This window comes from Marmota monax, unplaced genomic scaffold, assembly GCF_021218885.2.
Source record: "Marmota monax isolate L192 unplaced genomic scaffold, Marmota_monax_Labrador192_F-V1.1 WCK01_AAM20220418_F8-fsc00008, whole genome shotgun sequence".
Taxonomy (NCBI): Eukaryota; Metazoa; Chordata; class Mammalia; order Rodentia; family Sciuridae; genus Marmota; species Marmota monax.
In genome coordinates, this window is record NW_026694432.1 from 21,349,085 (window position 1) to 21,372,930 (window position 23,846).

At 56.5% G+C, this 23,846-nt stretch overlaps 1 protein-coding gene across 1 annotated transcript; it reads right to left on the reverse strand.

Moving 5' to 3' along the window:
- Positions 1-548: 548 nt before the first annotated feature.
- Selenon (selenoprotein N) lies at positions 549-15,267 on the reverse strand. Its single transcript, XM_046468544.2, has 12 exons — positions 15,085-15,267; positions 14,319-14,436; positions 11,276-11,409; positions 8,608-8,817; positions 8,323-8,447; positions 7,720-7,857; positions 6,233-6,314; positions 5,897-6,085; positions 5,465-5,570; positions 4,325-4,437; positions 4,137-4,238; positions 549-2,510 (listed from the first exon to the last, which is right to left on the reverse strand). Exons 1-12 carry the CDS (start codon positions 15,265-15,267, stop codon positions 2,340-2,342), a joined length of 1,671 nt encoding a protein of 556 aa, XP_046324500.1. The 3' UTR covers positions 549-2,339.
- Positions 15,268-23,846: the final 8,579 nt, after the last annotated feature.

Consider the following 23,846-nt stretch of genomic DNA (forward strand, 5'->3'; position numbering starts at 1 on the left):
CCAGATTCTCAAAATAGTAAGTTCCACCAGTGATCTATCACAAACTTATTTTAGGCAAGTCACTCAGGCCCTCTGGTGACAGACAAGATAGTCCCAAAAGGCATTCCTGCCTGCTCCCTTACCCATCTGCCAAGCCAATCCCAGCAGGGAAGCAGCCAGACCTCGCCAGGACAGAACTGAACAACCTGCCCAAAGGAAAAACACTGGGAGCCTCCCTAGCCTCTCCTATTTTATTATAGGACATGTTGGGGACCAGGGAAGGAAGAGGCAAAGGGATAACAGGAAGGTGGCGAAGGCCCTCCCCAGCTGGGGATGGGCAAAGGCAGCCGATGAGGATTCAGGAAACCGAAGCCATCAGCCCCTAGATGGGACCAGGATTGTTTGGTGTGGAGAGGGCCCTCTGGGAGCAGCAGGAGGGGAAGAGCTTGCTGGGTGGGGAGGCCAGGTCTCTGCTGAGGCCGGCAGGCTCCGGGATGGGTCTGGCAAGATGGTGGAGGCACTGGTGCCTCCTCCCCCTGTGAGGGGCATGGAAGGACAGAAAACCTGGCTGCATTCAGCGGCTCCCGCTATTTATTCTGAGTTTGATCTGAAGATCAGAGGGGATGAGTCATGATGATTTAAAAGGCATTCTTTTCCACTCAGAGGAAACAGGCAGGGTGCAATGTCAAAGCACCCCCAAATCAAGACACAGGATTTGGAGTCATATATGGGTTTGCTGTCTCAGTTCCAGCACTGAGTGACCACGGGGCAGGTCACTTCACTTCCCTGAGACTTGAACGTCTTCCTCTGCAAAATGGGAAATAGCTGTCCACTTCACATTTTTGTCTTAAAGACTAAGTGGGAAATACTGCCTTGGAGAGAAGGCTCTGGGCAATGGCTGCTGTTGTCATACTTGGTGCAAAATGGAGGCTCCCAGGGCGTGCTCCCGGGGCAGGCAGGCAGGGCAGGGAGTGTCTGAGGAAGTCTGTCCCCTGCTTCCTCTGTCAGGATGAGCCGAGGGGTGAGGGGACCAGGTAGAGAATGGTGCATGGGGAATGGGCTGATTTTAAGGCCTTAATGAAGGTAAGTCCCAGGGCCTCCTGGGTGGAGGGCAGGGTGGAGTGGGGTATTCTGATCCTCTAGGATGTTTTTAAAAAGCTGGGGGAGGAGAAGGAGGAGGCATATTTCTTCCCATGCATGCAACTGCAAAGACATCAAGCTGGGTCCATCTAGGATTTCAGATCCAGCCGTCATGGGGCGGCTGCTGGGGAGGCCACTGCCCCCTTCTTCCTCCTCAGCACAGGGGTCATAAAAAAATACCTATAAAATGTGAGAAAGTTCACATAAAAACACTTTTCTGAATGTATAAAAAAGACTGGCTGTAGTCAGTGGCTCACGAAGTGGACCAAGGCCTCGAGAGTGGCCAAGGAGAGTTGATGGCCACCCAGTGGTAGATGAGCTGGTCTGAGGTACCCCTAGTGGCCTGGACAGCGCTGGCTCTGGGACAGGCTGTTCTTTGGCTGGGCTATCTTCTATGGAGTCAGGGTCTGTGGGGAAAGAAGTGTGATGGGGACTGGCTCCAGCAGTCCTGCTGTGACCCTGTGCTAGGCAGGTGGTGGGAATGCCCTGCCCTGGGCCTCAGGGGCTCCTCAGGGGCCCCCTGCTAAAGCAGGAGCCTGCTTCACAGTAACTTCCCCAATTTCCTAATTAGGTTCTGGAGACCTATTGTTAGGTCTGTGTGTGGCTTGGGAAGCAGCAGTGCCACAGGGTGGCTTCCCTTAGTAGGAGGCCCTGCACACAGGCTCCAGCAGGCTGTCTCCAGCTGAGGCTGACCCCAGCTGGGGACATCACACACAGGAGAACAGCCGGGGTGTGGCAGGAAGGCAGGCTCTGCAGACAGCAATGCTACATGGCAGCCTGGTCCCCAGCCACGGTCCTGGGTGCTTCCTTTGGGAGGAGGGCAAGAAGCAGGAGAGGGGGCCCCCCATCTTTCTGGCCCACTCCTCCCCGCTGGACTATGTGACTGGGTGAGGGAGGTCCAGGTAGGTCACCTGGGCCAGTGTTGGGGGATCCCAAGTGGCATCTGGAGCCAGGTGGGTAGGGAAGGGCTAATGGTGGTACCAGAGATCACAGCTCATTCACCCTGTCAGCTCGGGCCCCCTCTTATCTACCCGTGTCACTGAGGCAAAGCTAGGTGGCTGCTCTCAGTTGACTTCAAAGCCACAAAGCAGCCTAGGAGTGGAGTGGGCATGGGAAGGGTCTCAAGTCTGAAGTGGGCCAGGGTCCACTCTGGCCCAGGGGCCTGCGGGCCAGTTTACCAGGTCCCGTCCAGCCTGGCTTCCCACCAGCCCAGCAGGCAACTAGGGGTGGAGGTGGGGCAGGCCGCGCCTGAGTCCCTCCTTCAAGAACTGCATGTAGGTGGCCGTGGACGGGTCTTCAAAGGTGGAGGAGAAGCTGAAGACATTGTTCTCCACGTCCTCAGGCTTCATGGAGGTGATGTCCAGGAAGTAGTTGGCATTGATGTGGTGGACCTGGTAGAAGGACCGTGTGAGGAGAGCTGGGGAGGCCCGGGCTCTGCCGGCCTGAGTGTCTCAGGAGAAGCAGCTGCTCTCCAGCCTCTGCCATGGGCTCCTAGGCCCCACGGCAGTGCTCCTCCCCACCCCGTCCACTAGGAGAACTCCTGGCACCTGCCCATGTCATCTCTTCCGTTAGCCCCCTGCCGTCTACCCCCAAATAGCCTCTCTTTCCTCTGCTCCTATGACCCCTGAGCCCCACAGTCCTTTCTGTCCAAATGCCCAGCATTCTCTGGGCTGCTTCCCACCTGCCTCTTGCTCTAACTAGTGAGCACAGTGCGGGCACAGCGGTTTCTTTACCTTTCTGCAAGGAGCCTGGTCCAAGCGGGTGCCCAGTAAGTGAATGAACACGTGGGCAGGAGGACCCAGCAACTGACTGACCAACCGACCGACCGACCAGCCAACCAACCAGCCAGCCAGCGGGTGAGTAGGCGAGTGCACGCCAGGCAGCGCACTGACTGCTCATCCTGGTGACCCCAGGACCTGGTCCGCAGTAGGCTCTGCATGGTGGAAGCCAGGAGGGGATGGGCTGCCTGGCGGTCCCCAGGCCCTTCCTCCCGGGCCCCTGACACCTTCAGCCTTCTGCCCAGTGCCCTGTCCTTCTCGCCAGGCTCTCACAGACTCCTCTTCCACACCATCTCCTGCCCCGGAACCACCCCCACCCAGGATCTCGGTGCAGCTGATCACCCTCCTGCAGCAAGCAGAGTCACACGCCAGCCAGCCAAGGCACTAGAGGACAAGAGTGGCTTCCAGTAGGGGAGCCAGAGATTCAGAGGCTCACAGGTGAACCTACTTTCAAAGCCAACTGCTCTTCCTAACTGTCTGCAACTTTTGCCAAATCTCTGAAAACTTCTGAGCCTCTGGAAATGTTTGAGCCTCACTCTCCTTGTCTGTAAAACACGCATTGAAAGCAAAGCACGTGGCACACGCCTGTAATCCCAGTGACTCGGGAGGCTGAAGCAGGAGGATCACAAGTTTGAGGCCAGCCTGGAAAACTTAGGGAGACCTTGTCTCAAAATAAAATTTAAAAAAGAGCTGGGGATGTAGCTGGTGGAAGGGCACTTGCCTCGCATGCTCAAGACCCTGGTTTAATCCCAGCCCTGGAAAGCAAAGCAACCAGGATACTGGTGACCATCTATTTCCAAAGTGTAGCAAGGACGTGGGTGAGGCCATATGAGGGGCCCTTAGGGAGAAGTAGGGTCTGGAACCCTGGCTCGGTCAGGGCCCTCCCTGGTGCTCTTGGCCACAGGGCCCTGCTCCTCCTACCCCACCACCCCAGGCCGGCTGTAGTGGCAGGAGGAGCGTCTTCCCTCCAGGACATGCTTTTGTCCACTCAACTGGTCTGATTCATTTGGGGATGTGCTGACCCCCTGCCTGGACTATGCTCACTGCCATGCAGTCCCCAAAGGGCTGCTGAGGTCCCACTCTTGCAAAGCACCTGCACTGCGATTCCTGGTTGTGCATGGTGGGGCTCACACTAGCTAAGAGACCAGTGTGAGGCTTCGCGGCCTGAGGTGGTGGCAGACCCGAGGAGCCTGCACAGACATGTCCCCTGCCTACTGCTCCCGGGTCCCTGGTGCCTACCACAGTGCCGTTGGGCAGGCAGATCATCATCTCCACCGGGAAGCTGTACTTCTCCAGGTGCAGGCCAGCCAGCTGCCTGTGGGACGGGTTCTCCTGGTGGCTCTGTGGGTGGGGACAGTCGCAGGCTCTTGCTATCTGGGCCTCCAGCACTGTCCCAGGGGCTCCCATAGGCCATTCCCTCCACTCACCTGCAGGTCTTCGAGCTCCTTCACCAGGGACCAGGTGCTGATGAAGCTCTCATTGAGGAGTGCAAGGATGGGCGAACTTTCCAGGACAGTCTCCCGGAGAGTCCGCCCTGAACCTGTTCAGGTAGAAGTCAAGGCCAGAAGGGTGAGGTGCCCCCAGGTCTTACTGGGGTTTTCCATCAGCAATGATCTTGCTTTGGGCAAGCCTCATAGACTGCAGAATGGTCTCTGCATCCACTTGAAATAACAGATTCAATAGGTAAGTACTGAATAAGTGGTAGTTGGGATTAATGTCAATAACACTGACACCTGGGCTGAGATTTGGGGTAGGTTCTACCTGGCCCAGGGATCAGAGACAGTGACACCTCCCTAAATTCACAGAACTCTTTGTGCCCCCGGACCTTTGCACAGACTGTTCTGCCCAGAAGCTTCTTCCTCTTGTAACCCTCTTCCTCTGGTAACTCTTCCTCATCCTTCAAAGTTTCAGCTTAATGTCACTTTCTCAAGTAATTCTTCCTTGACCCCTCCACCATGCTCTCGTGCCAGTCTGGCCACTGCCTGGTACAACACTCTCTATACTTGTGCTTACTCATTCCACATCTGCCTCTGCACTACACTGTAGGCCTCCAGCACCTGGCCTGCCACTTGGTATACCAGGTGCCCAGGATGTCCGCTGAGTGACCAGATGTGGGCAGGGCATGTTACTCCTCTTTGAACCCACTGAAGGACTCCCACAAGTCTCAGGTGAGTTTCCTAAATGAGAAACCCAGCCCAGCCTCGGGCACCACTTTCCCTCAGTGTGGATGTCACTTTACAGCATGTGGCACCTCCACATCCCTTTTCACAACCCTGGGAGGTGAGTACATTATCCCACTTTTGCTGTGGAGAAATCTGAGGCTCAGGAGAAGTTACGTGGTCAAGGTCACCACGCTGAAAATGACTGAGTCTGAACCCAGTGTGCAGGGACCCTTCCTCTGCCTCAGGGCTCAGCACAGAAACCCTCCAGCACTCACCCAGAGCCCCCGCCCTGTATGTAGCCCGAGTCCCGCAGGGTTCCATCAGGACAGCTGTTGCCTCAGCTTGCTGTCCCACAAAGTATGAGGCCCCTGCTTCTCCCTTTGGAGCTGCCCAGGGCTCCCTCACCTCAGCAGGACTGGTCATCCAGGGCCCCCCAAAGAAGGATTGAGTGCACCAGCTTGTTCTCAGCCTTGGCTCGGTCAAAGGCCTCCGTGAACGGCAGGTAGGTGACCTACGGTCAGACCCAGACAGTGAAGCTGCTGTGCTAGTTGGGGGGGGGGGGCTGTTCTGGGGCCGAGTGTGCAGGGTCTGGGTGCGTGTGTGTACGGGTACGCGTTTGTGCTTGTGTATGAGTGTGTCTGTGGGCGTGCATGTGTGCAGGTTCACGTGTCTGAGGGTGTGGAGGGGTACTGCTGGGCTGGGATGCCCCTCCTGGCAGGGGAGGCCACATGGCCCCGGATGACAGAGCCTCAGCAGCTTGCCCTGTACACGTCCCCCCTCCACGCTCCCAGCTCAGCCATGCAGCCTGCCCTGGGCTTCACCCTAGCCCAACCTCACCTTCTTGAAGGGGTACATGGCCACCTCCAGATGGCGGGCGGCCTCCTCCCAGCTCAGCTCCTGCTGCCACCTGATCTCCTCAAACACAAATTGGAGGGGCTCCCCTGAGGGCTGGCGGCTGTCAATCACGTTGCCATCCTCATCCAGGATCACTGAGGGCACTGAGGGGCCCATGGCTTCAAGCTCCATCTGGACCAGAGGTCAGTGATGAGGGATGGCTCAGAGCGGGGCCCTGAAAGACCTTTAGGGACACTCAATTCATCACAGAGGAAGGAGACGGAGGCCCAGGGAAGGCGGGCCCCGCAGGATGACCTGGTGAGGGCCACCTGGGCTTACCTGGGGTATGTAGCCAATGTCCACCTCCATGCTGCTGCCCTCGCTGGCCCCGTACAGCCACTCCATGTCCACATTCAAAGACCTGGGGTGGCCAGGCAGAACGGCATCTCAGATGTAGATCACCTACACAGCAGACTTCGTCTGCTCACCACGAGCTGCCCACTTTGCAGATGAGGACACTCAGGCTTTACAGGGTGAATCCAGGGTCTCAGAGAGACTGGGATTCTAACCAAGAGCCTGTGCCCTTTCCTCTCCCCAGGCTGCCCCTTCCCAACCACAGCCATGGGGCCCACCCTGGGCAGCACACCTCATGTACTGCCCATGACCTTTCAGGGCAGAGAGATGGCCAATGCCTCACTGCAGGCCCAAGCGGGTCAGGAGTGTAAAACAGGCACCACGGGCCCCTTCGGTAGGCAGCAGGCAGTCTGATAAGTGCGATCTTCAGATCTGCCACATGGGGGTGCCCCAAGGCTGACAACCAAGCACTTCTGCAGCAGGTGAAGCCCACAGGTGAGCTGGGTGCTCTCAGAGGGGTTGGCCTTCTTGTGGCCTGGTTTAAACAAGGACAGGAGCAGCTGGCCCTGGGCTGGATGTCTGTCCTCTTCTGTCTCATCCAGTCCAGGACCCCCTCACCCCCAACAACCTGGGGTTGGAGGCAGAGGTGCCTGGCAGCCTCCTCCCTGGCCGCCACAGAGGGCGGGCGCTCCTTGCTGGGAGAGGGAGGGGCAGCTGTGTTTCCTCTTCATCCCCCTCCCTGTCCCTAGGGCCCAGTGTGTCCCTGCCCTGCCTCTGGGGGGGGGGGGAAGAAGCCCCTCCCACTGCTAGGGACAACTTGTTCTTTCCAGGCTATCCCAACCATCCCCTTGTTCCTGTTCCATGAGTGCAAGTGGCCAGGAGTGAGCCTCCCATCTGGCAGATGAGGAAACAGGTTCATAGAGGGCCAGGGCCAGCCACACAGCCCACTGCTGCCATAGCTAAGGCTGAACTAGGGGACTTCCTGGCTCCCAGCCTGGGACTTGACCCTGTCTAAGAGGTCATTCAGGCCTGCTAAGTCTTGGGACTTATCAGGGAGGAATGTCTTGCCTAGGCCTTCCTAGGTCCCCTGTTCTGCTGATGGGTGGCTGATCCTGGGCAGATGAGGCAGGCAGGCAGCTGGCTCAGACAGTGCTGTCCCAGAACCCCTCCAAGGCTCTGTGGCAATAGGGCTGAGGCTCAGGCTCTTGCATGTGCTGTTCCCTCTGTCTGGACTCTCTTCCCCCAGGTCTCTGCTTAGATGTCACTTCCTCTGGGAAGCCTCCTTGGACCCCCCAACAGGGGCCCTGCCCTTCCCCTGGGTGGCCTGAGCAGCCACTGAGAGGTGGCTCTGGGGAATAAGGGAAGGGGCAGAGAGTGAGGGTGTCTCTGGACTGTTCTGCTTTTGAGCTTCTGGAGTTGGGGAAGGATAGACTGTAGCCAGGTGCTGAGGCGGGGCCAGCCCCAGCTCCCACCTGTGATTGGGCACGAAGAGCCGGAAGTCACGGACATGGGTGGCATCTTTTGAGAGGATGATGTGGCCAGTGAACTGGCCTGGGGAGAACCAGAAGGGGAAGTCTGGAGGCTCGCTGAGCTGGAACTCGGCGTGGATCCTGTGGGGAACAGACTCCGCTGAGCCAATGCTCCCCTATCTTCTCCCCCAAATCCTGGGAGCCTTGGCCAGACTCCTGTGGGAGAGAAGGCTGGACGGGGGGAGGAGGGTGCGTGGGGCAGGAGGAGGACAAGGCCCAGTTTCAGAAAGAAGCACCTTGACCTTCCTCTGAGCTCCCACGGATTTTCAAGGGTATGGGTGACAATGTCCTGACCTCTGTGTGGACAACACAATCACAGCCACCAGTCCTAGACTAAGCAAGTTCTGGACATTTCTCTCCAAATTCTCATGTGCCCTATGAGTAAACCACTACTATGCTGACCCACAGCGAGGAAACTGAGGCTCAGAGAGCCTGAGACCATAAGCATGAAGTAGTGGAGTTGGGGACCTAGGCCAGGCCCTCCCCTGCTGGCCCTATACCTTGTGCAATGGCCTCAAGTCCCAGGCCAGCTGCAGGGATGCTCACCGGAACATCACAGTGTAGTAGGAATCACTTATGGCAGTCAGACAGGCCACAGCCCCCTGAGGGGCAAAGCGGGTCTTCACGAAGGGCCGTGGGTGGAACATGCTCAGGAGCCGGTGGATGATGACCTGGGGGACAGCAGTGGAGACCCTGAGTGGCTTGCTGGGCCCTGCTAGCCTGGAGTGTTGGGCGAGGGTACACCCTGGATCTGAAGGCCCAGGGACCTTGGGGGAGGCGGGGGCAGTCCAGAGTGCAGGTGGGCAGGGCCTGTCTCACCACAGCCCTCACCTCCTTGCCCTTGGGCGGTGGCGGGTAGAAGCGGTTGTTGGACAGGTAGCCAGTGAAGACGCTCAGCTCACTGGGGACGATCCACCAGGGCTCCCCCAGCTCCTGGCCGCGAGGGGGCAGGAAGGGCTGGAAGTGGCGGGCTGCGAACACTGCGCTGGGCACCGCGGCGGCCGTCCAGCTGCGGAGGCCGGACAGGGCGAGGCGAGAGACCTGGGGTAAAGACCTTCAGGTGAAGCTGAGGCTCTGGGGCCCCCTGACCCATGTGCAGGTGGAGGTCTCCCTGGATCCCGGAGCCATGAGCTTGGCCCCGTCCTGCCAGAGAGAGGCTCATCTCACCTCCCAGGCCACAGGGGGAGCAGTGCCCAGCAGCCACCTGGGGGACAGCCCAGGCCAGAGCAGTGGGGGGGCCGCCCAGGCCTGGAACCCGGTGGTGGAGCTCAGGGCCTCACGCAGGTGGTGTCCCCATCCTTTGCATGGGCCAGCAGACCAACCCAGGCTGCCCTGCCCTCTCCGGCCTTCCTTTGCACTCCTGATCCCCAAGCCCCCCCAGGCCTGAGTCCCACTCAGGAGGTCAGAGTTGGGTTTGGTGCTGAGTGTGATAAGGGAGGCAGGCGGCCCTCTTTTGATAAACTCTCTAATCAAGAGCAGGAGGAGGCTACGGGGACGAAGAAGGAAGGCCATCCTGGAGAGGGCCCTGCCTCAATGGTGGCCTGCCCCACCCTGGCTTGGGACCGGGCAAAGGCCTGCCCTAAGCCCAGCTCCTCCGCCTGGTGAGCTCATCACGGAGGGACGCAGGGTCAGGAGCCACGGGGCTGCCTGCTGGTCACCTGCAGCTCAGAGGCAGGACCCTGAGCAGCAGGACCTGGCAAAAGCTCCACCGTCCTTTGCTCCTCTTGTCTTTAGGGGGTACAGACAGGAATCACGTCCCCTGAGACTTCAGCCACCAGGTCAGTGACTGGCTGACACGCTCAGGAGGGCTCAGTCACTGGGGAGCTGCCTCTCTGATGAGCAGTGGGTCTCCTCTCTGTCCCCTCCAGAAGCCAGCTCCGTGGGCGGCGGAGGGAAGAGGCCCCGGAGCTTCCGGAGCTGGATTTAATAAGCAGGTTCCCAAAGCAGGGCCAGCTGTGCAAGGCTGGGCTGAGTGTGCCCACTGCTGGCCTCGCTCAGCCTGGCCAACACTGAGGGCAGATGCCAAAGAGCGGGCACTGGGTTTGTGAGCTGTGCTAGGAAGAGCCAGGGCTAGAAGTGCCACTTCTGCTCTGTTTTCCACGTGAGAGCAGGTGCCTGTCCCCCATTGTCACCACTCTGGGGAACTTATTTACCAGACTGGCCCCATCCCTGCCAGTCCTACCTCTACCCCAGATCCCCCGTGGAAGGTCCAACCTGATCTCCAGCCACTTCCTGGACTTCCAGGACATCCCTGGGCACCTCAACTTCAATGTGTCCAAAATCTCCACTCTGATAGTTCTTGCCTGGGCAAGTGGCCCACCACACACTGGTCCCCAGCCAGCAGCCTGAGTCACCGAGTCCTCCCCCTCATGCTCCATCGGAAGCCACACCCTGCCCTTTCTTCCTTCCCACTGTCCTCCGTCCTCCGGCTGCCCTTGCTCTCCCCATCCAGGAAGTGGCTGCTCGACCCTCCCTGTGCCACCCACGTGCCCAGCTGGGACAGGTGCATCTGATGAGGGCTCTCCTATTCCAGGATGGGCTGGGGTGTTCTGCTCCTCAGAGTGAAGGCCAAGAAGGCAGCGAGGCCCTTGGCAGCAGCTTCCCTCCGGGCACCACTGACTGGGATGCCCTGCATGCGCCTCAGGTCCAGCCACTCGAGCCCTCTGGCCTCGACTGACTGGCCTGGCACTTTCTGCCTTCAACTCCTGTTCATGCTAAGATGACATTTCAGCTAAGCAGGCAAAACCTGGGCACAGAGAACTGCATGTGAGAAGGCTCGCAGCTGAAAGAAAGGCCAGCGATTTGGAAGGAGGGAGGGAAGGAGGGAGGGAAGGAAGGAAGGAGGGAGGAAGGAAGGAAGGAGGGAGGGAGGGAGGGAGGGAAGGAGGGAGGCAGGGAGGGAGGGAAGGAGGGAAGGAGGGAGGCAGGGAGGGAGGGCAGGCTAGATTGCAGAATGGTGAGAGGAGCCGGTGGGAGAGGTGGGGGGCAGGCAGGGTGGCGGTGGCTTTGGCCCATGTGCTAGCATCTGCCACCTCCTACCTTCTCCTCCTCAGGGGGCCCACCTTTCCCTACAGCCCCTGCTAGGGACTGAACCCAGGTCTACTTCATGGGTGATCAACAGAGAACAGGCCTGGTGCCCATTAGGAGACCTGGGGAAAGACGGCTGTGCAGAGGGTCACCATGGTCAGCGGGCAGCTGCATCACCAAGGCTCCTCTGCACTGGCCGTGAACACTCCTGCCCACATGGTCGCCTCTGCCCAGCGTCACTCCTCCCAGAGAGCCATCCCAGACTCCCCCACCTGGGGTGGGGGCTCACGCTTCTCTCTCCTACTCCTCAACCAGAGTGCCGGGACAACGTGACACTCCAGGACCCTCGGGGCCTGGCACAGTGGGAGCTGACAGGAAGAAGAAAGGAGGACAGAGTTCCTCAGGAGGGGGCCCGCACAGGTGGTCCTGCTATCTGTCATCCTGCTCATGGGCCACCAGTGTCCCGACTCACCCCTAGGAAACCATCTTTGCTCTTGGTCATGGTCTCTGGGAGCAGAGGCTGGAATCGGGCTTCTATGGTGAGCGTCTCCTCCGTGGGGTCAGGGATCAGCTCCTCCTCCTCGTAGCTGGCGGCAGGTGTTGACCCTGTGAGACACAGATGGCTGGAGAGGTCCTGCCCTTAAGGCTGCAGGGCCCCACTTCTTTCAGGATGCCCCTCAGCTGGTGGCAAGGGGAGTAAGGCTCGGAGCAGGGATAACAGTTAACCACCACCAGAGGCGGAGAACCACGGATTACCAGCTCCATTTTACAAAGGAGAAAGTGGAGGCTCAGAGAGGCCAAGCCACTTCCCCAGGATTGCAAAGCCAAGGTGGCCGGGGAGTCAGGATTCAAACCAAGCCTGTTTTACCCTCAACCTGTGATTGATTACTCATGACCCTCTTCTGTGTCTTGGGGGACTGTGAGGGACTCAGTCAAGAAAATCAGAGTAAAGAACAAAGGCAAGAAATTGAATCTGGCTGTGGCTGGTGTCATGGCAAGAGCACTGGAAAGAGTGGGCAGACGCTCTTCTCCCTGCTTGTCTGGGTGAACTGGCTGCCCTCTGTATAAGGAGGGCTGGCCTGGCTGGGGCCGGGCTTGATCCTCAGATCTTCCGCTCAGACACCTGCCAAGTTTGCCATCCTTTGGTGCAGAGGCAGCGATGAAGAGGGCTTAAGGGAGAAAGGAAGCTGGTTTCAGGAGGGGTGACACTGGCCTAGGACCATGAAGCAGGGTGAGGCTGTCCTGGCTGCTCTCCCAGGGCAGGTTCAAGGTACAGAGAAGATGCCTGGCATTTGGTGACTTCTGTGACCTGCAGGCAGGCTGAATAGATGCATCAAAAGCAGCTCTCAACCAGAGGCCATCAGAATCACCCAGAAGCCTCTTCAAAGCAGGTGCCTGGAACTCACCTTGGACCTACTGAGTCAGAACCTTAAGGGGCTAGAGTCAGTAAACTGCCCTCTTAATTAGCACTCCCAGCTGCTCCAGATGCAAATCCCTGTTCTAAAGAATCACCGTCGTTGGGCTGGGGATGCAGTGAGGTGCTAGGCACTTGGGGACAGAGGGGCTGGGGGAGAATCACTGTCATTTCTGTATTTGTGAATCAACGTGGTAAAACTTTCTAAATAAAAGTCTGGAAACTTCAGAGGAAAAGAGCAGTAAGAAAATGCAGGGTCATCACCTGCCTTCCTTTCTCAGTCATTTTTAATTTTAATTTTTTTTTAGTTGTTGATAGATCTTTATTTTTATTTATTTTTATGTGGTGCTCAGAATTGAACCCAGTGCCTCACACATGCAAGGCAAGTGCGCTACCAATCATTTTAGATATTAAAAATAATGACTAAGAATAACACTCAAGTTAGCTGGACATGGTGGTGCAGTCCTGGGTATTCAGAAGGCTGAGGCAGAAGGGTCATTTGAGTTCAGGATTTGGGGCCAGCCTAGGCAACACAGCGAGATCCCTTCTCTTAAAACTAAACAGGTCTGGGGTGTAGCTTAGTGGTATAGTGCATGCTAGTCTTGTACAAGGTTCTGGGTTCAATCCCCAGCACAGCAATAAAATACCACTCCCTCAGCATTTTATAGCCCCCCCCCCCTTTTTAAATAAAAAGTTTTATTTCCTGAATTATAACACTTGCTCATTATGGACAATTTATAAGAATTGTAAGGCATAAAGCAGAAAATTACATACACTTTTAAGTCTACCAACTACAGAGAACTGTTTGCCTCTATTCCTTGCTTGGAGTTCATATGTTTATTCATGTATTTATTCTTTGATTTCCCAAAACATCATCTATTTTTGCGCTCATAGCCTAGAGGCAATGAAGGGATTCTTTACCACTGATGGAAATTTATGCAGAAAAATAAAAATAAAAAGTGCCCCCAAGCCTAGAAAGCTTTGCTAACATATCATTATAAGGGAACTGTGGCTCTCTGGCTGTAAAAAGGGACAAGCAGGTGACTATGCAGAGGCTCAGAGGAGCACATGCAGACTAAGAGGTAAAGGCCAAGTTAGAAAGGATGGCCTTTGACCTGCTGGCCCACGTTCACGGCAGAACTGCCTGCCCCTGAGTGACACTCATACAAAGCCATCACAGCAAATTTGCATTTTCATCAGACCTTCCTCTTCTAGCAGTGACCACAGGTCACCCACCACTCATTCCTGAGACACAGCAAGCCACGATAAGGTTCTGGTACTCCTACCCCTGAGAGCAGCTGGCATCTGTGTCCTGCTCTCAGCAGATGAGAACAACTGGGTAACAACTGGATGCTTAAGATCATAAGTTCAAGAAATGTCACAAGAGTTTGGAGAGAAATGCACACAGAGCTTGGGATAGTGGTGGAGCTGTGGGACAAACATTTTTTAATTCATTAGAATGTGTTATCCTCTCTAGCTCAGTGGTAACGCACTAGCCTAGTGAATGCGAGGCCCTGGGTTCCATCTTCAGCACCACTGGGGGATAAAAAGGGTTTCAGCTCCTCATCTTTAAAAAATTAGCCACTAATTGCAACTAGACAAAGATGGATAGCAAGGTGCTCTAACAGCACCAGGGCAGAGAGTTAGGCCAGTAGTCATAGCTCCCGTCTATGGATTGCTGCATAAGTGTCACTTGGCATACATCTCTGATCATAAACCTGCGAGCCGATGGTGCAGGACCCCGGAGCCAGATGGCCTAGTTCTAACCCAGCTCTTCCCTCTTCTAGCTTGGGCAAGTGGGTGAACCTGTTAGTGCTCTCCCAAACTACAGACGTCAGGGTCATGAGTGTCCACTCTCCAGGCTATTGTGAGATTTAAAAAGAAAACCGCAGGAAGTGCAAAAGTGACAAGTGGCACCAGGAGGAGGTCAAAAAATGCTAATTAGTACTATTATTAACAAATATGAGGACAACAGGCTGGGTGCTAAAGCAGCCAGTGCCAGAGCTAAGGAGTGCCAGGGCCCCAGAGACCACAATGTTCTTCGGCTCCAGGTGCTGCTACCATGAGTGGCCCTCCACCCAGTCCCCAGTCTCTTTGGTACCTGTCAGCTTTTCAGCAATGGGTTTGAACTCCTCGGGGCTGATGTACATATCCCCGTCAGTGTCCAGGGAGGAAAAGAGAAAGAGGCCTTCTGTCCCCAGGGCTTTCAGTGCTGACTCCTGCTGGGGAGGAAGGCACTGGGCTGAGCCCCAGTTAGATGCCCCATCTCCCTACTCCCAAACAGGAGCTGCTTCCTGATGCAGCAGCTCCAGCCACCTCTTCCAGAGTTCTGGCCATACTTCCCAGTCCATTTGTTCAAATGTCACCTCTGAACTGCCCAGAGTCCCTGGTCCCCTTTCCAGATCCTCTGGTCCCTGCTTCACTCTGTGCCTTTATCGGCATCCGCCTCCATCCCACCTTTCTGACCCCCTCCATCTGGCTCTGTCCTGCTCCACCCAGTTCTTGCCACAGTCCTCTCCTGCCTCCCCTTCCCACACCCCTGTGCTCCCCCGTCCCCCTTCCAGGTTCCTTCCGTCCCAGCTCCACTCTGCCTTTGTCTGCGGTCACTGTCCAGGGCGCTCCTCTCCACTGCCCGCTCCAGCCCCAGCCCCTGGCTCACCCTGGCCAGTCTCTCCATGTCCCCACAGTCCTTCCAAGTCGGCTGAGCCCGGACCCCCGTCCCTCCCGTCCCTCCGCGGCCCACAGCCGCCGTCCTGCCCGCGTCCTCCCTCCATCCCCGCGTCCTCCCTCCATCCCCGCGTCCTCCCTCCATCCCCGCGCCGGGTCCCATCCCTCCCCCCGGGCGCAGTGCCCGCGTCCCCGGCGACCTGGCGCGCGGCCGCCTGGGCCTCGGCGAGGAGGGCGCAGGCCCGCGCGGCGGCGGCGGCGACGGCGGCGGCCAGCAGGGCTCCGAGCAGCGCCAGGGCGCGGGCGCGGCGACGCGGCGGCTCAGGCGGCGCGGCGGGGCCGGGGCTGGGCGGCTCGCGCTCTCCCGGCCGCGCTCGGCCCATGGCGGCGGCTGGCGGCGGCCCCGGCGCCTTCTAACGGGCCGCGCGCGGGGGCGGGGTCGAGACCGGAGGGGGCGGGGCCCGGCCGGGGAGGGGCGGGGCCGCGGCCTCGCGACGGCGCTAAAACGCCCTCCCCTGCCTGCGGCCCCGCCCCCTTTCTGGATGTTCCCCCCCCCCGCCCCCCGTTCGAACCCAGAGCCGGTCTCGGGGGTCCGTTTTGCCTGCGCTGCCCCTAGGTTTGTACAGGGACAGAGAAAGGGCTGGGACCCGGTGGGAGAATCCCACGCGTCCCGCAGCTCCGTCGGGCCACCAGGGCCTGGGGTCGACCTTATCTCTGCGGACAGGCAGGAGGGAGGCCAGGAAAGGACAGGTCTGTTGTCCCGCAGCTGGTGGATGTGCAGACTGCAGCCCTGGGCGGGTGGTGGCCCTGTGAGTTTCCAGGCACCTCTCCACTGCAGGACCTGGGTGGCCCAGGAGTGACTTTTCTGGAGAATGCTTGGCATGCTTGGAGGAGGGCCTTGGGAAGGGAGGCCAGGGGAGTTGGAGGAAATATTTTCCTGGCTGTCAGTGCCCAGAAGCCCTGGTTCCTGCCAGGCTCTGTTCCATTGTATTCAGGCCCCGGGAGGTGGTGGGTGGCTCTGTCACTTGGCCAGGGGTGGGAACAGCACGCCTTGGAGACCACTACAGATTCCAGTCCCAGTGAGCCTGTCAGGTCTGGGAAGCCAGAAGGTTCTAATGGATTCCAAGCCCCTTCTATGTACTATATCTTAGTCCAAATCTCTTGCCATCCTGCCTCCCAGGCATCCCAGGGAATGGCCCACATGACTGAGCTGGGGTCGATGGACATGCCAGTCACAGCATGTGGGAAGAGCAGAGGCAGAGGGAGGTCCACGGCATGAAGCCACCATGGCTACTTCTGTCCTTCTGTGATAACCAGTCCTGACTGCCAAGCAGGCAGGGCCCGGCATTCCCAGCCCCCCACCCCACCCCCACCCCCCTACCCGGCAGGGCCTGGCACAGGGCAGGTACTCCACACTGTCTGTTGGATGGGTGGCTTCCAGGGACCTTCCAGGGCTGCAAGCCTAACCTGTCCTTGCCCTGTGTTCTGGCCCCATGTCCTCAGAGGGGCCCACTGAGAGCTTGGCTTCTGGTGTTGGCTTCCCAAGGATTCCAACTATGCCACTTCCAACTCCTTATTACTAATGTTTGGGGACACCCTGCATATTACAGATGCTGTTAGAAAACCAAATTCTATTTCATCAGGAAGGAAAAGGAACAGCACAAAACAGGTTAGGAGGGAGAGGGAGATCAATGAGTTAACTCCCCTGGAAAATAAATGAGGGAAGTTTTATTTTACATTTCCTTTTTGTTAAAGACACAAATACCCACATTGATCTCTGCTGCCTGGGGCTGAAGGGAGGGGTTTCTGGGGCTTGCAGGAGTGTGTGTGTGTGTGTGTGTGTGTGTGTGTGTGTTGTCTCAGAGTTCAGGAGGCATAGAGGGGGACAGGTTTAAGACTTGGTTCAGGTCAGTGGGCCTTTGAGAAAAGGTGGATCTCTGGCTGACTCTGGGGAGGTAGCAGCTCTGGGCACTGGCAGTGGGGCAGAGCTTGCCTCAGACTCCAGGTCCTTCCTGGAGCAGGAGAGCGGTTACCGTGGAACTCATTCAATCTTCCACCAACACATATTTATTAAGGGTCTGCTCCAGTCTCTTCTGGGGATCAGGGTTCCATCAGAGAACAAAACAGCCTCTGCCCCTCCAGACATGTCAGAGGGCACCGTGACCCTTGTCCTGTCGTGTGCCCCAAGAGGGAGGCATGCAGAGATGGGGCCTCCTGACTGACTCAGAAGAGGCTGCACAGAGCAGAGGTCCAGCGGGCTGGAGACCCAGAGGTGGCCAGTCACAGCATGCGGGAAGAGCAGAGGCAGAGGGAGGTCCACAGGCATGAAGTGTCCATGGCGCTGCAAGGACATGGGCCATGGATTTGAGCAGAGGGACCTGGGGCAGTTGAAGGGAGAAGAGCCCAGAGAGACAGGCTTGGGCTCTGGCTACCTTGACAAAAGTCTGGACTTTGTCCTGGAGACAATGCAGAGTCCCCAGAAGAGAGGGACATTTAGCCACGGGATGTGCTACAGACTGCTGGGTGTGGCCTCTCCTCCCACTGTCCTGCTTCTGCCTGGAGGTGAGGAAGTTCTGGTCCCCACACTCCTTGCTGCAGTGAACACTCCCGACCACTCCACCCACCCAGGGAAGAGGGAGGCCCTGACCTGGCTGTACCGTATTAAGGAGGTGTGGGGTCCTGCCTCTCTCTAGTGCCTGCTCTCTCTGTGTCTGTTTGTCTGTCTGTCTGTCTGTCTCTCTCTCTCTCTCTCTCTCTCTCTCTCTCTCTCTCTCTCTCTCACACACACACACACACACACACACACACACACATCCTGCCTACCCTACCCTTTCTTCTACTTTCTGGCTACCTGGGGGGACTCACTAGGCAGGAATGAGCGTTTCTCCTGCAGGGGGCGCTGCTGCTCTCCAGTTTTCCAATTGAGCTCCCCCAGGGTCAGTGAACCACACAGAGGGCCATTTGACTTTCTATTTTTTTGTTTCTCTTCTATTGTTTGGGACCCTGGAGAGATGGGTGATTTCCCCTAACCCCAGCCTCTAACGTCTTGGTGCCTAATGATAAGACCAGCCTTGGAAGCCGACTGTGGTGGTGCAGGTCTGTAATCCTAGCAGCTCAGGAGGCTGAGACAGGAGGACTGAAAGTCCAAGGCCAGCCTCAGCAACCTAGTGAGGCCCTAAGCAGCTTAGGGAGACCCTGTTTCAAAATAAAACATAAAAAAGGCTGAGAATGTGGCTCAGTGGATAAATGCCCCTGGGTTCAATCCTTAGTTCCTCCCACCCACCCCCACCAGAAAACAAAAACAAACAAACAAATAAACACCACCAACAACAACAAAAAAGACCAGCATTTGGGAGCAAAGTGTCACTCTGGGAAAGGGAGGTTGCTGGGGCCATGGCAGAAATAGCTTTAGCATGCCTGGACTGGGTGGTCCTCACAATAAACTGAGAGCCTACTATGTGCCAGGAGCTATTCTAGGCCCCAAGAACACAGTAGGGATGAAGTCAGGAAGACAAGGCTCCTCTCTTAGAGCTGAGTGTCCTGTCAGGAGGAGGGAGGTGAGAAGCATGCCAACAAGATAACTTCAGATATTGGTTAGTGTGAGGGAGTAAGGGCACTTTGGTTCAGAAGGACACAGGCGGGGGGTGGACAACTTTGGGTAGGAGGTGACATTTTCATTGCAACCTGAATGCAAAGAACCACCCATCCATGTGAAGAATGGAGGGAGGGGCATCCTCCATGGAGAGAAGAGGCAGCAGCAAGTGCAAAGGCCCTGAGACAGACAAAGGTGTGGTGTGTTCAAGAAGCTGGAAGAAGGCAGCATGAACCGTGGGAGAGTAACAGTGGAGAGACTCAGTGACAGAGGTTGGGGCATCCAGAATCTTGCAGGCACGATGACAAATTTCACTTTACATGTGATGCTAAACCCTTGTGGGGTTTTAAGCAGCAGGTGTGTGTGGGGGGCAATGTGTCACATTTTTTTAAGAACTCTAGTAGCCCCAAAGCATACCACCCCCAAATTTCCTTTGACACATAATAAACAAAATGTGGCATACCTATCTATACAATGGGCCTTATTTGGCATTTCAGAGGAAGGAGGCACACCTGCGGTTGGCATGGTTAAACCTCAACGGCATTATGCTGAGTGAAGAAGCCAACGCTAAGACACAGGCTATAAGATTCAGCTTTGTGAGGTGCCCAGCCCAGGCCGAGAGTGGTCGCCAGGGGCTGGAGGGGGACGGGCAGAGGGAGGGGGGGAGAGACTGCTGATGGGTACAAGGTTTCTTTCTGAGGCCATAACATGTTCTGAAATTCCATACTGGTGATGTCTGCCCAATGCTGAGGGTATGGGTATGTTTTTAAAACCATATCAATTACATACTTCAAATGGGTGCAGTTTTTTGGCATAGAAATGATGTCCCGATGAAGCCGGTTTGGTCCTTTTTTGGTTTGTTTTTGAGTTGGAGAGGCTCACAATACCTTTACTTTATTTATTTATTTTTAGGTGGTGCCAAGAATCAAACCCAGATAGGTAAGCACTCTACCACTGAGCTTCACCCCCAGCCCCTGTGTGGCTTTTCTAAGGCACCCTGTGGTGTCTGCGCAGAGAGTAAACATAGGGAAGAGGGACATGGGAAGCTGGTGACATCCCCCAGGCGGGGGAGGACCTGGGCTTGCTGGGCAGGGCATTGTAGAGGCTGGGAATGCGCCAGAGATGGGGCTTGCTGGTGGGTTAGAGGTGGACGGCGAGGGAAGCCAACACCAGCCTTGGCCTTGAACTCAGATGGCTGGAGCCTGGAGGGGCTGGGGCTGCGGAGAAGCTGCTGCCCATCTGCCAGCCCGAGGGCTCTTGACGGGAGGGTGGGGAGCATCAAGGTGTGGGAGGCCCTTCGTGTGCATCTGGAGCTATAAAGTATGGGGAAGGTGGGGCATGTCTCTCAGTTTGGGAGTTGACAGGTTACAAATGACATTTAGAGCCACAGGGAGCAGTGAAGTGGCCCAAGGAGGGAGAGGAGAAGCAGACTTTGGACTGTGTGGTTGTGATGCCGCTGTGCTCCGCCATGTCTGGCTTCATGGGCACGGAGCGAGGCGCTGATGAGCTGGAAGGCGGACGGGATTTAGGGGTCCAGAGAGGCTTGGCTCTGTACTGTCCAAGCCAGGAGAGAGATCTGTGTCCCGAGGTCAGGGAAGTCTGCTGGGACCCCATCCTCCGTGGCTGGGGACATAGTTTAATCCGGGGGGAGGAATCCACACTGGGACCTCAGCACTGTGGAGCAGAGACTCTGGCTTAGCTAGCCCGGTGCCCACCGGCTGCCTGGGGTCTTTGAGGGAGAATAATGCCCAGGCCCCATCCCCGGTTAGTTGGGGACATGAGGAACATTTTCACAGGCTCCTCCTTCAAGGATGAGAAGCAGCTGACAGGAGCGAGCAGCAGAGGTTTCTGGGTGAGATTTTTCGAGTCCTGGATATTGAATCCCTAAATCCAAAAGAAATTTTCCTTTTTGTAAAAATACCCTCTTCTCCATCCTGTCGCTCGCCCAGGACTGGAGTGGGAGTGGGGAGACTTCAAAATGGAAAGTCGGCAGAGTTCCACACACGCTACCCAAAACGAGTTTGACATTTGGGGACCTTCTCATGGTCAAGGTCGGGCCCAGCAGATGGTACTGGGTTCCCTGTCCCAGATTCTGCTCCCTGTGACCTGCCTGTTTTGAGCTGGGCCAAGGCAAGAATGCGGCTGGGGTGAGGGGTCCTCCTGCTTCTTCTGGACTGATGGGTCAGGGCTGGGATGAAGGACACTCAGTCCTAAAAGCCGAGAGGTCCAAACTGGGCTGAGCCGGTCACTGGTCACCCGAATGAGGGAGTTGTGCCTCAGGCTGCATCTGAGATGCTTGATTTTATGAATGCTGATTTTAATTGTGTGTCTAGGAGTTTTCAACCATGAAAGGGGAGGGAAGGATGTCCACACAGGAAAGCTTGAGGCACCTCATTCCACAGGAGACACATTGTTATAAACAATCTCTTACAAGTAAGGACAGAAAACTCAGTGGAATTTTTTAAAACATAAAGAAAAATTTTAATTAACATGTAGCAATTGTATATATTTATAGGAGTACAATGTGGCATTTTAACACATGTATACAACTGTATCCATCACAGAGGTGACTGGCATATGGGTCACTTCAGACACTAATAATTTCTTGTGGTTGTTTTTGTGTGTGTGAATCAGTGACGCAGGAGGGACGAGGGGAGGGAGAACCGTGAGCCCATGCTGCAGAGGGCAGGGGAGAGGGTCTGGTGGAATTGTGGTCTTGGACCAGTGCCTAGGTCAAGCAACAGTGGGACAAGCCAGGCATGGTGGCACATGCCTGTAATTGCAGCAGCTCTGGAGGCTGAGGCAGGAGGATCATGAGTTCAAAGTCAGCCTTAGCAATTCAGAGAGGCCCTAACCAACTTAGCAAGCGCCCTGGGTTCAATCCCAGATACCAAAAAAAAAGGGGGACGAGATTTCTAAACCCCACCATGTGCTTAAGAGTCGTCCCCGCCATTGGCAAGGCCTCTGTCGTCCTCTGTTTCATCACCCTCCATCAGCTCCGGCTGGTCGTCCCCCATCTTCCTGTCCTCATTGGTGGCCCCTCCTCAGCAGAGCCGTCGGCAGCCCTGGGCTCCGTCTTCCCCTCTGCTCTTCCGACGCCGGCTCTTTGTCCCAACTGCCTGTTTCCTCTGTTCCTTTTTTCCATGGAGAACTCACTTCTCGTTTCACTCAGGTCAGCTCCTCCTCGGTGGCTGACGGTCGTCTCCTTTTGAGAGAAGAAGACCCGCGCTGTCCACTCTTAGAACTGAGGCCACTCTCGCCCCCTGAGAGGGCACCTCGCCCTAGTAGAGGAGGGGAACATGCTCCAGGTCACGGGGGAATCCTGTCCTGGTCATGCCACTGACTGTCACAGGCCAAGCCAAAGGAAGGGCAGAGGGGACGGCGAAGGTGTGCGGCTGCTGACCCGCATGTCCCCGGGCAGACCGTCCCGCGCCTGCTTTGGTTCTCGGCAGCGGTCATTCTGCCCCCTCAGCAGCCGGCCTGCGCGTACTGGAGGGAAGCAGAGCCCTTGTGCACAGAGCAGGCTGCAGCCCTGTCTACCTGGAGAAGGTCGCTGCAGCGCCAGATTTCTTGACCACAGGGTCTGAGATGCCGCATGACCCCTGGGAGCTCCGGCTTGTTGGTAGCATTTAGCCAGCGCGCTTGGTGACAAGGTTCCTCACCAAGCCAAAAAAAAAAAAAGAAGCTGAAGAATCAAAACAATATCTCACAGGAGGGGGACGGAGGCAGTCCCGTCCTGCGTCCTGCGTCTCCTGCTCCCAGGCCACGTGTGGAGGAGCCGATGGTGGCTCGGGGTCAGCGAGGCTGCCCTAGATGCCCAGTGCCCTCTGCATCGGTTATTTTCGGTTCATTGTTGTCAAGCACCGTTCTCCTCCTGTGCTGCAAAACACTGAGACTTATTCCTCACGTCCAACTGCTCCTCTGTCCCATGGCCACCTCCCTCTCCCTCCATGTCCCACACTCCCAGGGAACTACTGGGAACCGCTGTTCTGCTCTCAGCTTCTATGAGGTCAACTTTGTAGCTTCTGCTATCGGAGTCCTTGGGTGAAGGGTTGCCCTTTTTATATTTTATTTACAGACAGAGTCTTCCTAAGCTGCTTAGGGCCTCGCTAAGTTCCTGTTGAGGCTGGCTTTGCACTTTTGATCCTCCTGCCTCAGCCTCCAAGCTGCTGGGATTACCCTCGTGCGCTACCACACCCGGCTTAACATTGAGGTTACAGCTTGGATCTGGAGTGTCCCCCACAGGCTCATGCATTGAAGGCTTGGTCCCCAGTGCAGCGGGGTTCAGAGGACAGGCTTTTAAGAAATGATGAGCTCCAAGCTGGTCAGCGGATTAATCCATTCGATGGACTAAGAATTTGAATGGACTCTTAGGAGGGGGTGGCACCCAGCTGGAGGAAGTAGGTGCCTGGGGACATGCCCTTGGGGACTTTATCTTATTCCTGGCACCTTCCCCCCTTTCTCTCTGCTTTCTGGCTGTCACGGGTGGACTGGCTCCTTCCACCTTCATGTCCTGCCTCACCTCAAGCCCAGAGCCAGGGAAGCTGCTGGGCGTGGACTGAAACCGTGAGACAAAATCAAACTTCCCTCCCTTGGGGTTGTTCTTGTCCAGTATTTTGGTCACAGGGAAGAAAAACTGATGAACACACGGGGGGTGGGGGGGCTTCTAAGGTGCAGCTGGTGGATAAGTCACCCTGGTCAGGCCACCATCTGCTTGGCCATTAGCTCAGGACCGACTCTGCAAGGTGACTCTGGAGATGTCCTCATCACGTAAAGGGGACATTTGGTCCCCATGGGAGGATCACTCCTGCCTAGCGGGGACAGCCTCAGTTCCTGTCATGGGTCACTGCTCCCCTTTAGGGGGTGATGTCATCGCAGGGGGATCCCTCTGCTCTTCCTGGAATTCAGGGCCACTGTAGGTTCAGGGACGGACTGGAGACCTTGACGTACTGCCCCAAGGGTCTGGCAGTTGACTGTCCCGGCAAATCTTGAAAATATCCTAGTCACTCTTATCTCAGTGTCCTCACTCTTGAAGGGGGACGGGACGGGTGAGTTCAGGGCTGGTACCTGCTATTCCACTCCTTAGGTCACTAACATGCCTACGCTGTGCTGAGCGGCACCAACCCAAGGTTAAGGTCATAAGGGAGACAGATGCCACAGGAGGGCAGAGACGCCGGGCTTCCTCCTGCCTTCCGTCCCCCGTGGGCATCCGCAGGCCTGGGAGTCACTGCTGTTAGGAAAAGCTGCTCTAATTCTCTGTAATGCTCGCCCAGATGAGAACATGTGGTATTTGTCTTTCTGTGCCTGACTTATTTCATTTAACAGAACATCCTCCTGTTCCATCCTTGTTTCTGTAAATGACAGAATTTT